Genomic DNA, 18,875 nt, shown 5'->3' on the forward strand with positions numbered 1-18,875 from the left:
TCAGTCAGCTGACCATCATCAATTTCATCACAGCGTCACGTTATGTGAAAAATAAAATTGTTATTGCCAGGTGATAAAACCACAAATAATACACTGTTATTATATTGTAATGTGAATTACATTGTCAATCTGTGGAAACTGTGCAAGGGGATGTACTCGCTCATGTTAAAACCATCAAACAGATGACTGAAATTCATTGCATACCTAAGCAAAGTATTTTACCAGCAGCTCAAGGCAGTAATGTGACATTTTTCAAATATATAAGAGCTGGGGGGGCACCAGCCCCTGGACACTGTGTATTGTGTCATGTGCATTTTATTTGGTCTGAGTTTGTTATAATGTGCTCTTACCTTACTTATCCATAAAATAACCTTGTCCTTGAGAGAGTCCTCTACTCAAGATACCACAAAATTCATTCATCACTCTTCTTGGTCATTGTGTGAATATATCTAAATTATTTTCAACTATTCAAGGAGAACTTACCTGTCATTCATGTAAATAAAACTAGCAGAGACACATAACGATTTTATTTTTAACATACAAAAGAAACTGAAATAAAACAGAGAAAACTTACAAAACTAGCTTCTCAATGCTACAATGTTCTACCAGAAATGAATATGCAAAAGCAAAAGAAACATTTTTGTAACAACAACATTTAGGAATCACATTTCATTTGTACTTGATTTTTAAATATTATGAAAAATGAAAATAAACTAAAATACTTTCTTGTGATGATACAAAAGTCAGTACATTAACATGACATAAAACTAAGGGTAATTTACATAAAAGAGTAAACAACCGTTTAATTAATGAAATTCTCAGACTTAACTGGCTGTAAAGGGCACTTTTATCTAATAGGAACTATTGAGTATTCACTAAAAAATATTTTGTGTAAGAAAAATTTGCTGGTTGTAATAAATGTGGAAAATGGTACTATCATAATTAAAAAAAAGTTAATGAAATTATGTGCAGGCAACTTTACAAACAAAACACAAATCTTCAAAATTTCAGAATAAGTAACAGAATCATTTTTCTGAGGCTGCACAGACCCATTTTTCATTTCTGCAGGTCTCTCATACTTCTACAAAATGGAACTTTCTGCATGTATGTATAATGTCTTTATATTTGGCTTTCCTCACTGTCTGTGATGTATAGTGCTTTATCAGTCTCAGTTGTATTGGTAGTGAGGATGAAATCAAATTGATCTACAAGTCATAAAAAAATTATAGAATATTATGGAACCCGAACATCCTATTGTAGCAAAGCAAAATAAACAAACATGACTTCGTATTGTAACAGCATCTATGAGAATAAACATTTAACAAAGTGGAATTCATTAATTGGTTGTTATTTACTTTGAAACAACGTGACAGTTTGTTGATCATGGGTTTCAATACCATCTTCCAAGCTGTTCCCGAACACCAAATAACTTTGCCAGTATATATTTTGAGGAGTCTTATAAAACAGAACTTGGAAAATAATGTCTGTTGTTAAATCTATCAATTTCCAAGTTTTAGAGTGTTTCATTTCTTTTTGTGGAATGTTGATAGATAACAAATTTCCAATCTTTGGAAAGAGTACTACCAGTGGCAGCTCAGTTTGTACTCTACACAGTAACACCAGTTCACAAAGAAAGAAACGAGAAAAGCAGTCCAGGAGCTTACACCTCTCACAGCAATATTTTAGTGACCTTATACTCCAAACTGCAAATGAAACCAGCAGTGTGGGCCACACTGATATTAACATTAAACTCTCCAGTTACCTTGTCAACAATCAGAAAACAAGGAGAGGAAATAAACTCAAATACAAGATGCTCATTACACATTACATCATCTGTCTTTAATGAGCAAGAGTCTGCAGGAGGCTGATACAATTTTTCACATCTAGTGTACTTGAAAATACCTTCTTACATAATTTTCTCTTCTCAGCCCTGCATCCTAATTCCTCTGCCTTTTTGAATGCAACTCTAATGATGTCAGTAGAAATTCCTCCCAATTTTGCTGCATTAAAACCGTATGACTTTGGACACACACCTTTCACAAACTTGTACAAGAAGGTCACCATCTCCTCTGTAGGATCATCTGCACCTTCATTTTCAACAGCACAAGCCTCGGAAAAAGAAAAGAAAGTAACAAATTATAATGGTGAACATACAATAAAGACACAAGGAGTATTACATCAACATAACAAAACAGAAAGCAAATACAGTAACATTTGTGAGTATTGCAACACTTTATAATTTATGCCAAAAATAGATACTAAATTTTTAGGTTTTAAGTAATATAATTTCCGAGAAGTTATGTGCCCAAGATCTGAAGGGTACACCCATGTCCACATTTTTTTGGTAGCAACACAAAGTTGTCATTTTTAGCATCAACAGACAAAGAGCATTACACAAACAGGGTACACACTAGCCTACTTTATGCACCATAAGCCAAACAGAGACAAAAAACTAGCTCTAAGGTGTACGATTCACATACACTGTGGCATAACAATGTTCTTGTCCACAACTTGCACACCATAAACAGCTTCTCAATTCTGTGGTTAAAAACTTTTAGGCCAACCAGTGTCTTGTGTGATTTGCTTCTTGAGTTATTCTCTTTTTCTAGAGTCGAAACTATGTTTTTCAATGGCAAGTAATACTTATGACAAAATTCAGACTCAAAGGAGCAGCACTAACACATAAGCACTTGCACAAGCAGTATAATTTCTACTTTGGTAGTTTTGTATTTTAAAAGCTTACCAATGTTCTCGTATTTCAAAGAACACTCACACTTGCTTTTGCACTGGGGTACGAGCTGAAGAAAGTATTTTTCAACAGCTGGCCAGAGTTCCAAAAAGCCTCTCTAGAGCTGGTTCTACTGTCAGTTGTCTATAGATAAGGTGTTTCATAAATCAATAACTCACTAGTTTTATATGTAACTGTATTTTTTCAAAATTTTTCCAACAAGATGTTTGGCCACCAAAAAAATTATAGAGAAATGAGATAATGTCCAAAGCATTTTCACCAGTCTTGTAATCATTTATGTTACATGTGCCAGCATCAACCAACTGTTTTCTTCCTAACAGGACCAAAGAATCATTCATAAGACAATTCACAGTTTCGTTACTATTGGTTGACAACAATTATCATCAATAACTTGGAACAAAAACGCTGGGCATTATTGAAGTCTTAATTTAACTAATAGTAAATATCACTAGTGGTGCCTTTAGCAATAAAGAAAGTCTGCAGTCATCATGTCATAGTAATTTGTTTGGAATCAGGTCAGTAATTACAGTATGAAACTCTTTCTTTGAAGCTGCATTCACAGTTTCACAAAAACAGAGAAATGTGCTCATCCAGTATAATCCACTTTTAAAATATGGAGCTAAAGCGTCACATATTAAATATCCTGCCTTTCTTCTACTGAACACTGCACAATGCGTTTCACATTTTCACAAGCTGGCTGAACAGCGAGGTTCCCTCCAGTCATCCTCAAACACCAGGTTGACTCTGGCCTAAAAGCAGCTTTAACAGGATAAAGCTGAATCGATGGCGTAGGTCCGTGGGGTGTAATTGTACCAACACTTCTACATTCAGGATGGACAGAAGACAAATATAGCTGTGAAGAACTCACTTTCACTTTACATTGTTCTCTGAGCTTCCGAGTATAGGCATGTTCCTCTACAGCACTACAGTCCCAACAAACTGAAAATTTCTGGCTTAAACTGGGATTTGTTTAAGATCTTCATGATCACTTGAATAATATTTCCAATATAGAGCTCAAGAAACATTCTTTGGTGCACATGGTTGTTAACCAAGTTATAACTCAGAGCTTTCTCAATGGTATTTTTAATTTTTTAATCCATCTGCCACATAAAATGTCACTTTACTGCCTACAAACCCTTTTCCATATGATGTAAATCTTTTTCAAAAAAAGGCCATGGTATAAAACTGACTTTATAGACCAAAATTGAAAAATACAGACTAAAACTGACCGATCAGTAAAATGTTATATTTCATAATATTGTTAATATTCTAACCTGGCCTTTTAATTGTTTCAATCTGAAAAATACTCACTCTTACTTATTTTACTGAGTATTTTCCATCCCTGTATACTGCTTATGAGCAAACACTATGCAGTAATCTAAATACACAACTGAAAGGCAAGTAGTAATTCCAGTAAAACAACAGGGAAAGAAACATGACTACAGCACAACACACAAAGCAGAACTACAGTAAAACTTGATTTATACGTTTTTCACTTATACGTTATTCTCACTTACACTTTTTCCTCCCATATCCCGGCAAAAATCCACAGTGTGCACAAGTTATGATGCAGTATTTCAGATTGGGTTGCTGGGAAGTGGATTGGTAAGGTCAATATTAGACTATAATAAAACTTTCATAGTATAATAAGGAACTTTGCCAAAGTTAGGCATTGGTCAAATTTTCTTTGATCAAATCTATCGCCTCACCTTAGATTTGATAAAAGGAAGTGTTCATCTTATGTTTACCGCATGGAGAAATCAACTGCTTGGAGTGCCAGCATCGCTGCAGGTGTCTGACACACGATGTTTATCAGTATGACTCCCAAATTTACATGGTACTTAGCATATATAATGAAATTGATAGAAATATTCGAGGCAGATGAAGCACTGTGTACCTTGCAACACCCCGAATACAAAAACATGATAGGGGGGGGGGGGGGGGGGGGGAAGTTTGTAATGCTATTAGCCATGAAGTACGTCCAGGCTGTACCCCCGACAATATAAAGGAAAAAGTCTACAACTTCTGTGCAAATAAAAATTTTTCATGACTGCAGTAAGTATTAATTTATTTGCCTTCACATATTCCTCCTTCAGTGGGTTATAAATAGCACCAAACATTTCTGGTATTATTTTCGTCAATGTGCACTACAGCATTAGAATGGTACTGTAAACCAGAGTAGCTAGAAAACACAGTATTATGGTAAATCTGTCTTTTGTGTATGTAGCATTTCTGAGGAGTGTGTTCAGGTTCATAATATGAGGAGCCACTTTCTTGAGCACATACTGAAATGTACTCTCGACCATTCCCAAAGGGATTTTCATGCGACTTAACGTACTCAACTTGTAGCTTCCATAGCCAATTTTGTTGTACATCTTTTGCATTTTGCCGTGAAGTCTACGGCTTCACCCCAGTAAGTTTCCTTTTCTTCTGCTTCTCTTGTAAATGCAATGACAATGCAATTGCAGCACACGCCATTGTGGACCCAGCATAATTTTACTTATGGCATCGGTGGCCTAGTGTGTCGATGTTGGCAACAACCATTAATTTCTGGAAATTCATATCACCACAAAGTAAATAATTAAATTTATTCTTGCTCTATGGTTGACAGATTCTTGCATGTACTCTCGTCCACTCAGTAAATTAGTTATACTTGTAAAATGAACATTTCATAACAAAACATCTGCATTATATGAAGATGGTGTTGCCAACTTCAGCACACTACACCACCAATGCCAGAAGTAAAACTGAACTGTAGAGAATAGTATTAAGTTGTCGTCGGCCATTATGAAGGAACTTTGACGAAATATTTGATGACAGTGTAATACCCCCTTTTGCGCCCCGTCGAAGACCATTGTCAAAGAAAATTTGATAGTATAATACGGACCTAAGCTTCATTTATTAACACGGCAGCAAGCTGCCAACTAGAAAATCACTTTGTCGCGAGCATCTGAATCCAACTAACATTTAATTTTTAATGTGACAGACTTGAGACTGGTTTTATAGATTGACAGATACGCAACAACAGTATAAACTGGAATAATAGGGTCGTCACAAAAACCAGATGTTATTCAGAGACTGTACAGTACTGGAAAGTACAGTATAATGTGATGAGAAGGAAAAGCTTCCCTCACGATCAGGAAATTTGCGAAGCCCCATTGTTTTAAGAATATTGTTACATTTCCCACAAAATTTGTTTCTACTGACAGGCAATGCACTACACTGCAGCTTCATAGCACAGAGTTTCAGACGATACCATGCGGAACTGTTTACGAAAAGCCGGATTTGGAAATGTAGTCCATGATCAGGGTGGAAATGATCATACTGACAATATTTCACATAATGAAGAAGAATGGAATCGACTTGAAGAGCAGGCATCACTTGAGGATTACGTGAACGTTGATGAAAACCTTGTCAGTACAGAACCCATGACTATCACTGAGCTGGTTCAATGTGCATTGCGGGACTTGGATGAGGAAGAAACTCACAATGAGGACGATACAGAAGAGCCTCAGCCGTGACATTTAACAATGCAGTAAACACGTTAGGATTACTTAAACAATTTGTGATGCGCCACAATGTTTCTGACGAAATAATGACAGAGTTATCCCGTTCTGAGGGTACAGTGTATGCTATTGCTACGTCAAAAGGAAAAACAAGCAAAAATTATGCACTTCTTTTACGAAATGACATTTTCTTCTGTGTAGAGGTTTACATTTTTCTTTATATCTCTGTTAAGTATGGTACCTAGTAAGCCTATGTAACTTTTGTAGAATGTTTTTCTTTTTAATTTACTGGATTTTTCATTTTTGTTTACCAATTAATTTGATAGTATGGTGCTGTATTTGATATATATTTATTTTTCACACTTCTGCTTTTTTTTGTAGTCCATTGAAAAACGTATAAACGAAGTTTTACTGTACATACTGCCTTTGCATACAAGGCAAAACAAACTTTGATGGGGAAACAATAAGTTCAACAACTATTTAATAACATGACTGCAAAAAGGTAGTGCTCACTTACCATGTGTGCGAAATAAATATCAGACATATCCTTGAAACTGTCAACCAAAAGATGATAATGTGTTGAGAAAATTGTTCGGCATTTCATTTTCCTTAGTCTATTTATGACAGCACATGCCACTGCACACCCATCATAAGTAGATGTACCTCGACCTGGAAAATAAAATGTTCAAATATAAATGCAGGAAGAAAGAAACAGTTTTTATTTATATTGGACCTCTGGGTCATTGACATTGGGTCATAGAATATATATCCCCTATTACGAAAAGGATAGCTGCTAGTCAGCGTATTGCACAATAAAAAGACGGTCAAGCAAAGCTTTGGCCAAACAGGCCTTCAAAACACACACACACACACACACACCCCCGTGTGTGTGTGTGTGTGTGTGTGTGTGTGTGTGTGTGAGAGAGAGAGAGAGAGAGAGAGAGAGAGAGAGAGAGAGAGAGAGAGAGGTGTTCTGAATCATTCAAAGAGAGTGCTACTTTAAAGAGGCTGATATATCTTTTCTTCTGTAAGCATTGTTTAGAATGGTAAAATGAAGTTTGGTGAAAAGCTTTGTTTGACAGTCTTACATTGTGCCTACCTGTGGCTCAACACCTCTGCTATATGGTGAGTAGCAACTATCCTTTTTATAATATTGTCATTACTCCATCCTGGATTTCCCATTCTCTGATTACAACATATTCAGGCTCTTTAATTGGGTGAGGGTGGGGAATAGTAGTATTAAAACAAAATGGCACTGAGGACTATGGGACTCAACTGCTGAGGTCATTAGTCCCCTAGAACTTAGAACTAGTTAAACCTAACTAACCTAAGGACATCACAAACATCCATGCCCGAGGCAGGATTTGAACCTGCGACCGTAGCGGTCTTGTGGTTCCAGACTGCAGCGCCTTTAACCGCACGGCCACTTCGGCCGGCTAGTATTAAAATGTGGGACTGTATAATCACCGAATAAAAGAATGAAAACCACACTGACAAGACAAGAATTTACTTCATTTTACCATTCTAAACAATGCTTACAGAAGAAAAGATGTATCAGCCTCTTTAAAGTAGCACTCTCTTTGAATGATTCAGAACACCATATATCACCCAAATTAGAACAGATGGATCAGATGAGTTAACACTACGTGTAACTTCACAAGACCAGTGTATGCTTAACCTTAGAACACACTTTAGTGACTTACAATTACAACAACAAAATCAAGTGAATCTGAGCAACATTGTCTGCATTCCATTCATTTAAATGATGTATAATCCCGCAAGAAAACTATATATAGGTACTTATGCGTGGACAAGAAGTTTACCAGAAGAAAAGTCTTCAAACTGTGTTTTAAAGCTGAAGCTTACTGAACATATACATTCAAAATGCTTACCGTTATTGACCACAAATCTCATAGGTGAGCTGATTTACTGTGCTGCTGGTGCAAAAACGTGGAAGTCATTAAACAGCACTAATAAGTTAAAATTGTATTCTTCACATGCCCTCATTGCTTGAAGTCATATGGGATAACATTTTGTGGCAATCAAGTTCAGACAGAAAGAAATATTTCAGCTTAAGAGTCATTCATTCACCTCATACATGCTATTAATTCTCGAAGCTCATTTGAACCTCTGTTCCACTAGCTGCCAACCCCTGCCGGCAAACAATATAGTATGTGGCAGCCATGGTCGGATGCTGTGTGTCCTCCATTGTACTGAGCTGTGTTGTATTTCTTTTCAACTGAGTGGTGACACCATTCCAGATCCAACACAGATGTTGCCAATGACTACTATACGAACATGATGGCCTGTTAACTGTAATAATGTGCAGTAACAGATGTTGCTGCGACTAGGAAAAGCAGCTCAATAAACTCTTCAACCTGATTAGACAACTAGATAGATTTGCTGTGCACATTGGCAAAGGCAACAAGCAGTGCTGTCTGATGATGATTAGGTAATTTTCCGCATCTCATCCTACTGAACTGCCCAGACCTTCTGTTAAGGCAAGGTCAAGTGTTAACAGAATCCTTATAGGTTCACTTTGCTGTCCATCCGTCCGTGTCTGTCCGTCCGTCCATTAAATGTCCTTTTCTTCAACAAATGATATATGTATCAAGTTGAAATTTGTGTCACACACTAAGGTCTATGGCCCCTGGCTGTGGTGGAAAAAAAAAAAAAAAAAACTGAAGCTTCCAAGTCAATGCAATCAAAAGATATGGCCATTTATGTGACATATTTTGATACGAACTCATCAAAATCTGTAGAATACCTTCACGTTGACCTAGAATCATGAATTTTGGCTAGAGCAAGATTTCATGGAAGAATGAAATTTTAAAAATCCAAAAATTGGTAATTATACCACATAAAAAAACAAAAAATTGTCCTTTGTTAGCAACTTCAAATTTGAAATTAAAACATTCTCGAAAGTCTTTTAATTTCTGGTACCAATATCTTGCCAGTATCAAATGTCAGTACCACTGAAAAATTGTCGAGATTTTTGAGACCCGGGACGGATGATCATGTTTGGTTTGTGGGGCGTTCAACTGTGCAGTTATCAGTGCCCATACAAATTCCCAACATTTGCTCAGTCCAATCTTGCCACTTTCATGAATGATGATGAAATTATGAGGCCAACACAAACACCCAGTCCTTGGATGGATGAACTGTTTAATACATAATTAAATTTGAATGTAACCCTCAGAGAATGAGTCCTAGTTGCACTTAGCCAATTGTTATTATTATTATTATTATTATTTTTTTTTTTTGGCGAATTTTCCCTAAAAGGAAATCGTTAAGCTTATGACTTTGAAGGCTTGTTCTTCTTGTCCTTCCAGTACTCCTTCATTCTCTTGGAGAGGGCCTCTTATCTCTCCTCAGACCATTCTTGTTTGGTCCGCTGTTTTAGCGCTTCTGACTTTACTTCCCAATTGTCTATGTGTTTTCGGAAGGTGCTTCTGTCTGTGGTGTTTGTGGTGCCAATTGCTTGTAGGTCTTTTCGGACTCCTTCCATCCAGGGTGTCGAGACTTTAAATAGTCTGTAGCCATCTGGTGTGGGTCTTCCTCCTAAAATTTTCCTCATGATTTTGCGTTCTTCTTTTTTGATTTCTTCAATTTTGATTTTCCTGTTGAGTGCTAGAGTTTCGCTGGCATACAGTACGGCGGGTTTGATCACTGTGTTATAGTGTCTGATCTTGGTGTTTCTGGAAATGCATTGTTTGTTGTAGATGTTTCGTACCATGCCTAGTGATTTCCGTGTCTTCTGTTGTCTGTCTTCGTAAGCCAGTTTCTCTGTTCCGAAGTGTGTGACCCCTTTAATTTTGCCGTACTTGGTTGTGATGTCGTTGCCTTCTCTTGTTAGGACTTGCGTTTTTTCAAAAGAGATTTGTAGGCCGACTTTCTCGGCGCATTCTTTCAGGATTTCGATCTGTGTTTTTGCTGATGTTGGGTCATAGGTCAGTATCGCTAGGTCGTCTGCGAATGCTAGGTAAGGGATTTCCAGTCTTTTCCTTCCTAATGTGACTGGTCTCCAGGTGTTTTGTCTCCTGACTTATTATTATTATTATTAAGTTTTGCAAGCCATGAAGTCTCTCTGGTGCAGAAAATACAATTTGGAGCTACTTTGCACTGTCCTTGCGAGTAATTTTCTGGTCTCAATATTGTTACTGACTTTGTCTGACGGTGCTCTAATCATGTGTCCAGTATCTTGTTCACAGTAAATTGTAAATTTCATCATCAAGTAGCATTTTCCACTCATTAGTACTGCTGTCCCTAATAGGTTCAAGTGTTTTACACTAAAATATACTCAACTCCCCCCCCCCCCCCCCCTGCTGCTGCCCTCCCTCCCTCCCTTTTCTAGCTGGGGGTGAGAGGCGAAAGTCTACTCAAATCTTTAAATTAAGACTGGTACAATTAATGATTTACATATGTACAATTTAAATTTCATAGAAACTAACTTCCTTTTGACGACTCTTGTAAGACAATGACCACATCTGTTAGCCTTCCGAATGCATGGTTTCTGTTAGGCTTAAATGGAATTGTGAGAGGTTAGTAGGCTGACAAGATAAAAAAATTCATTGGTCTTTGTGAAAGGTGTGTTATTAGTTTGTAGTACATTTCTGTATTCTTTGAGAGCTTTAAATTAATTTTCATTGTTAGCTAATAGAACAATGTTTTCAAAATATGCTCTTCAGTTGTGTTCCATTTTGTAATAATTTTATTTTTCAATTACTTGGCTAATTATGATATTAAATAACATTGGAGGCAGTGAAATCCTAGGTTTGACCTCAAAATCTTCACAAGAGTTTGTTTGCAACTTTAATTGTATATTTTGAGCTAGAAGTGCAGGATTTTATTAAATTCATCAGTTTGTTACAGGAACCACACTGTCTCATCCACTTCTATAAATATTGCCTATTAATAATAGCACAGGTTTTATTTTATTCTTAAATCCATTAAAGTATACTGTAATCTTGACTGAATTCATACTTCTTTTTATCAACATCCTTAACATATGTAAAGTGTGTCCCTCCTAAGAGGCATAAGGCTTCTCCATTGCTTCAGAAGAATCTGCAATTTCATTTTAGCAATGTGTAGCTGGAGTCAGCTCAAACAAACATTGCCCATCACATCTTTTACGTGATGCACCAAATTGTTTCCAGTTAGAAACAAAATGATTTCTAAAGTGGGATTTTATACGCCCATTCAATAGAGCAGTCTAGTGAGATACTCGTTTTATTGCGAAGTATTAGCAGGAACAGTAAAATAACAAGAATAACCAGTACTCCAGCACGGATGGGACAACCCTGTCGTGCGTCAACTGCTACCGCCACAAAGCAGTGTTGCTTAGTTACTGCTGGAGTACTTGTCACTCTTTACTTTTTATTATCCCTGTTAATACACACAGAGAAAACTAATATCACAGAAGACTAATCCGAGACTGCTCAATCAAACGAGCATGAAAAATTCCACTTTAAACATTTTGTTCATAACAAGAAACCAAATGGTGCTTTCCATCAACAATGGGCATTGCGTGAAAGGCATGGTGAGCAGTATCTGTTTGAGCTGATTGCAGCTACACATTGCAAAAAGTAAAATTCAAATATCTGCTGAAACAACAGAGCAAATACACCCGATTACTTGTAGACTTGAAGGACAGACAACTCAAATATTAGCCACTGTGGACCTGCATCTTCTGTACCCACAACGGACATTGTCCATGGAATCTCAGACACATTAATGAGCCAAAACATTACGACTGCCTGCTCAACAACACGGTGGCCTGCCTGTACGATGCAGTACAGCAGCTTTACGATTCCCACAAATTACAGGCAGGTGGGTCGTGTGCAGTGCTGGCATCCGATAATGTACCGTGTGGGTCCAATCAGGTCCAGATCAGGCAAGTTTGGTGTCCCAGGCGTCAATGTGAATTCACTATTGTGCCCCTCAAACCACTGTTGCACAACCTCAGCCTCATAACTCCGACAGGTATCCAGTTGAAAGATGCCTTTGCTGTCAGGTAACATGTTGAGCACGAAGGGTGCACATGGTCCACAATACTGTCCACTTGGCCCACAGCTGTAGTGATGCCTTTGATTACTACTACAAGTCCTACAGAAGACCACACAAATGTTCGTTATAACTTAATTCTGCACTCAATGGCCTGCATATGGTGCTCGTTTTGAGCAGCCATTCACATGAATGAATAGTTATCTGCGCATCATCCTGGTCTAAGAAGAAATGTGAATCATCTAATCAGATTGACTCTTAGTCTAATCTCGACGATCCTTTGCCCGCTGAAAATCTAATCCATGATATCATTCGATTGGCACAGAAACACGCACAGGCCGTCAGCAGTAGAGACCGATGTTCGACAAAGTGTGTGTACAGTGCCGTTTGAAACACTTGTGCCTGGACCGGCACTGTAATCTGTTGTTATATGTACCACAGATCGCTGCCTATCCTGCTTTACAGAGCAGGTGAGTGTCAGGCTCTACGTTCTGTGAGGAGGTTCTGACGTCCAAAATCCTGTCGTCCACTCATGATGTCACCATCTTTTAACCATTTTCCAGCTGTGCTCACAGCATGGGACTGTGGAAAAGCTTCACTGTTTCCAAGACGCTTGTTCTCAGACATGGGCCTGACGATTCTGCCCCTCGATCAGTCGCTTTTGTAGGTCTACCATTTTATTTAAAACAGGAAGCAGAATAAATCTTGTTTGACGACAACACAAGCATTGTTATAAAGCTGAACACAGACTCATCAAATCGTAAATGCTGTTTTTCTGAAAGTTACTGAATGGTTTTGCACAAATTGGCTATATTTCAACTTTGAAAAAACACAGCTTACCCAGTTTTGTGCTGTCAAAAGTATTTCACCTCCTTTTAACCTACTATACCAACAAGATAGAAGAAATAGGGTAGAAAATTCTAAGTTCTTCGGCATCCATATTGTTGAAAACAAACTGGAAAAACCATCTACTAGACCTCCTAAAACGCTTATAGGTTTGACTACTTTTGCCATAAGAATAACTGCCAACTTTGGGGATATAGAAGTCAGTAAGTTGAGATACTCTGCATATTTTTATTCACTAACAGGATAAGATTCTGAGTAACTCCTCACTTGAGCAAAAAGTAATTAGAATTGTGAGTCATCCACACATGTACATCTTGCAGGTATCCCTTTAAGCAGCTTGGAATATTAACCACAGTGTCACAGTATCTTTATTCACTTATAAAATTTATTACCAACAATCCATCTAATTTTGAAAGTAACACATATTCATAAGTACAACACTAGAAGCAAAATTAATCTGCTGTATCCTTAATGAATCTAATCTTAGCACAGAAAGGGGTGAAATACACAGCTATAAAACTGTTTCAAATCCTACCCACGGAAATAGAATGTCTGACAAACAGCCGAAGTGTTTTCTAATCCAGATTAAAGAGCTTTCTTCTCAACGATTCCTTCTACACCATAGAGAACTTTAAATACTTTTTATTTAGTTGTATACAACTTTCTCTGTCTCTTCTGTTGACATGTTCAACAACATAACATTTTTTATGAATCTGATCTCTCTCTCTCAAGTTAATCAATAACCAGATGCAAGCAAGTCCCATGTTTGGATCTATGGGGAGATGGGTATGGGATGTGGTGTGGAGCAACTTTAAAAGGAGACACTATATGTTAAGAAGAAGGATGACATAGAGTTTAACATCCCATTGATGGTGAGGACATTAGAGATGGAAATCAAAACAAGGATTAGTACTTGGAATGTCTAACGGAGAAAAACTAGAAATCCTTAAAAACAAGATTGAAAAGAATAATATGACCCTGTTAGGGGCTGCTGAGGTAAGATGGAATGGAGGCACAGAATTGCAGTAAGATGAATACATAATGTACAACTCCCCAGGACAAATAAAAGGATAGAATAGAGCAGAGGTGATTATGACAAAGGAAATGGCTAAATGTGTGGAAAATGTAGACTATGCAAATAATGGGGTTATCAGTGTAAGACTGAAAGGAATACAGAACATTCTGATTATCCAGGTGTATGCCAACTTCAGGACTTTCACGACCAGTTCACAGGGGAAACATGTAACATAACAGAGGGAATCATGGAGAAAAATCAAGGTGCTACAAAATAGTAATGGAGAACTAGAATGCCATTGTGAGACAAGGGAAGAACGTAAGCATAATAGGCTGTCATATTCTTAGGGGGAGGAATGATAGAGGTGACTGGTTTACTGACTTCTGCATGGTAAGGCAGTTAGTAGTGACAAATATATGGTTCAAAAACCACAGGAGGAAGATCTACACCTGGAAATCACCAGACGATAAATACCGAATCCAAACTGATTTTACACTGATGGAAATCCAGAGATGGTATAAAGAAGGTGCAACATTATCAGATACAAACATTACTAATGACAATTTACTTTTGAAAAAAGGGGGGCTGGAGAATGTCACTCTGATGAAGAAGTGGGAGCTAGAGAAGATAAGATCAGGGAGAGAGAGAGAGAATTACAGAAATGACACCACATTTCAGGTCAAAGAACCAAACGATAATGTCAAGGAGTACTGGTATAATCTGAAAAATGTAATCAAAAAAGTAGGTAAATGGGAAAATAGCAAAAAAAAAAAAAAAAAAAAACAGGGGTTACACAGAAAATGATTTCCTAGATGGAGGAAGAAGAAAATTAAAAAAACCAAGAACAATGAAGATACAAAAAACAAATATCATAGGCGGTATTAGAGAAACAGCATGACAGGAAGAAATGGCTAAAAGAAGGGTGTGACAGAACTGAAGAACTGGAGACGAAGGAAATATATGATTTACAATACACAACAATGCAGAAAGGATAAGAAGGAGAAGAAGAAAAAGAGAAAACAAAATGGAAACAAAACAGATGATGTGGCACTAGTACGGAAATTCTCAGTAAAGTCAAAAATATAGCATACAAGGACCACGACGGCATCCTCCACGAATGGAAAGACTATTTAAAAGAGCTACATGACACACATCACAAACCAACAACTCTGGAACTTGAATTCTAGAACAGTGTGTATGATGAGAAAGGACCACCAATCATAACATAAGTAGTAAAAGTGCAAAAGTTGCAAAAAAAAAATCGTAAAGCAGTAGGTACAGATACTAAACTGGGAGAAATAGTAAAATGTCAAGTAAGAAGGAATAAGAGAAATATTGATGTTATTCAACAAAATATATGACAGCGGTGAATGGCCAGAGAACTTTTTGACAACAGTAATGATTTCAACAACAAAGAAACCGTGAACCAAGAAGTGCAGTTGGCACAGGACAATTAGCTATCATTGCATGTGCAGCCAAAGTTATATTATGAATCATTTATGAAAGATTGGAGAAGGTAATGTGGGAGAATTTGGATGTGGACCAATTTGGTTGCATATGGAACGCAGGTACAAGACAGAAACATGACCGTTGCCAGTTTTGGGAGAGAGATTTATTGAAAAGGGGAGATGTATACATTTATTAGATCTGGTTGAAGTAGAGAGGATATAAAATGTAGACTGGCAATGACAAGGAAAGCGTTTCTGAAAAAGAGAAATTTGTTAACATCGAGTATAGATATAAGTGTCAGGAAGTCGTTTCTGAAAGTATTTGTATGGAGTGTAGCCATGTATGGAAGTGAAACATGGACGATAAATACACTCCTGGAAATTGAAATAAGAACACCGTGAATTCATTGTCCCAGGAAGGGGAAACTTTATTGACACATTCCTGGGGTCAGATACATCACATGATCACACTGACAGAACCACAGGCACATAGAAACAGGCAACAGAGCATGCACAATGTCGGCACTAGTACAGTGTATATCCACCTTTCGCAGCAATGCAGGCTGCTATTCTCCCATGGAGACGATCGTAGAGATGCTGGATGTAGTCCTGTGGAACGGCTTGCCATGCCATTTCCACCTGGCGCCTCAGTTGGACCAGCGTTCGTGCTGGACGTGCAGACCGCGTGAGACGACGCTTCATCCAGCCCCAAACATGCCCAATGGGGGACAGATCCGGAGATCTTGCTGGCCAGGGTAGTTGACTTACACCTTCTAGAGCACGTTGGGTGGCACGGGATACATGCGGACGTGCATTGTCCTGTTGGAACAGCGAGTTCCCTTGCCGGTCTAGGAATGGTAGAATGATGGGTTCGATGACGGTTTGGATGTACCGTGCACTATTCAGTGTCCCCTCGACGATCACCAGTGGTGTACGACCAGTGTAGGAGATCGCTCCCCACACCATGATGCCGGGTGTTGGCCCTGTGTGCCTCGGTCGTATGCAGTCCTGATTGTGGCGCTCACCTGCACGGCGCCAAACACGCATACGACCATCATTGGCACCAAGGCAGAAGCGACTCTCATCGCTGAAGACGACACGTCTCCATTCGTCTTTCCATTCACGCCTGTCGCGACACCACTGGAGGCGGGCTGCACGATGTTGGGGCGTGAGCGGAAGACGGCCTAACGGTGTGCGGGACCGTAGCCCAGCTTCATGGAGACGGTTGCGAATGGTCCTCGCCGATACCCCAGGAGCAACAGTGTCCCTAATTTGCTGGGAAGTGGCGGTGCGGTCCCCTACGGCACTGCGTAGGATCCTACGGTCTGGGCGTGCATCCGTGCGTCGCTGTGGTCCGGTCCCAGGTCGACGGGCACGTGCACCTTCCGCCGACCACTGGCGACAACATCGATGTACTGTGGAGACCTCACGCCCCACGTGTTGAGCAATTCGGCGGTACGTCCACCCGGCCTCCCGCATGCCCACTATACGCCCTCGCTCAAAGTCCGTCAACTGCACATACGGTTCACGTCCACGCTGTCGCGGCATGCTACCAGTGTTAAAGACTGCGATGGAGCTCCGTATGCCACAGCAAACTGGCTGACACTGACGGCGGCGGTGCACAAATGCTGCGCAACTAGCGCCATTCGACGGCCAACACCGCGGTTCCTGGTGTGTCCGCTGTGCCGTGCGTGTGATCATTGCTTGTACAGCCCTCTCGCAGTGTCCGGAGCAAGTATGGTGGGTCTGACACACAGGTGTCAATGTGTTCTTTTTTTCCATTTCCAGGAGTGTAGTTTAGACAAGAAGAGAATAGAAGCTTTCGAAATGGGGTGCTACAGAAGAATGCTGAAGATTAGATGGATGGATCACATAACTAATGAGGAGGTATTGAATAGAATTGGGGAGAAGAGGAGTTTGTGGCACAACTTGACAAGAAGAAGGGATCAGTTGGTAGGACACGTTCTGAGGCATCAAGGGATCACCAATTTAGTATTGGAGGGCAGCGTGGAGGGTAAAAATCATAGAGGGAGACCAAGAGATGAATACACCAAGCAGATTCAGAAGGATGTAGGTTGCAGTAGTTACTCAGAGATGAAGAAGCTTGCATGGGATAGAGTAGCGTGGAGAGCTGCATCAAACCAGTCTCAGGACTGAAGACCATAACAACAACAAACCTGGAAAAGGCCTTTAATAATGTGAGTTGGGATAAGCTTGGAACTATAATGAGGGAAAAGAGAGTGGATTGGAGACCTAGAACTAATTACACTGTCTTCCCAAAGTTAAGAAACTCATTTTATTCCTGCTGTACAAGCAACATCAGTGCGGTAACTGCAGTGGCAGCTTGAACTAATGATGTAAACAAGTCATGCGCATTTGGTCAGTTGTGAGCAGGTAGGGTTAATTACTGGTGAGCAATCATGGTGTCAATGTTGTTATGTCACAGACCGCAATGGAGCAAGATATCTATATCAAATATTCAAGACAGTCTCCAGAAAGTTTTGAAGAAGAGAAAAGTGCGTGCAATGTTTGTCCTCAACTCCTTGACTCTCAAATAAAAACTATGCATGAGTGCCTGCCACAATTTGACTGAAATACAAAACGCACAAAATACTTTTCTGAAAAAATCATCATGGGTGATGAGACTTGGTGTTATCAATATGAAACTATCACAAAATGACAAACTTCAGAGGAAATACATGTGAAGGGACAATGTTTTGATAGCATAACTGGTATTGAAGCTGATGTATCGTGTAAGTAGAACATCCCTAAGACAGATTTTTCTGGCAGTTTCACATGGTTGTATGAACATTCTGTGCATTGTACTAGTGTGTGTGTGTGTGTGTGTGTGTGTGTGTGTGTGTGTGTGTGTGTTTGTGTGTGTTGAAAAAGGGGAGGGGGGGGGGGGGGTAGGTAGAACACATGAAGCCATAAAACCATCTTCTTAATGTTTCTCTATTCTTTATTAATCCAGTCTCAAAAGAATTGTGCTGATGGGGTGTATTTAAATGAAAATGTATGAATGAAAGTGAGAAGAAAAATTACCAACTGGACAGAACTAGGAAAAGGAGTAAGACAAGTCTACTACCTTTTTCAATAGGTAGTTACAAAATGTGATTGATCACTGTCCACTAAATGACAACACTTAAATCTTTCCATGCGAGATCCGATTTCTCCTATTTTATTATGATCATTTTTCCCTATGTAGGAGGGCACCAACAAAATATTTTCACACGCTTGAGGAGAAAGCTGGTGACTGAAATTTCATGAAAAGGTACCTGCTGCAGTGAAAAACTGCCTTAGTTTTA

The 18,875-nt window shown here is 38.9% G+C and overlaps 1 protein-coding gene across 1 annotated transcript in view; it reads right to left on the bottom strand.

The window, feature by feature from the left end:
- Positions 1–708: 708 nt before the first annotated feature.
- Positions 709–18,875, bottom strand: part of LOC124802784 (DNA mismatch repair protein Msh6) — a 307,253-nt gene continuing 289,086 nt past the window's right edge. The window contains exons 26-27 of the mRNA XM_047263784.1: positions 6,773–6,924; positions 709–2,109 (exon numbers count right to left, since the gene is read on the bottom strand). Of these exons, the coding sequence (XP_047119740.1) occupies positions 1,840–2,109; positions 6,773–6,924 (422 nt within the window). The 3' untranslated portion in view covers positions 709–1,839. The remainder of the gene's footprint in view (positions 2,110–6,772; positions 6,925–18,875) is intronic.

Source organism: Schistocerca piceifrons, chromosome 6 (assembly GCF_021461385.2).
Source record: "Schistocerca piceifrons isolate TAMUIC-IGC-003096 chromosome 6, iqSchPice1.1, whole genome shotgun sequence".
Taxonomy (NCBI): Eukaryota; Metazoa; Arthropoda; class Insecta; order Orthoptera; family Acrididae; genus Schistocerca; species Schistocerca piceifrons.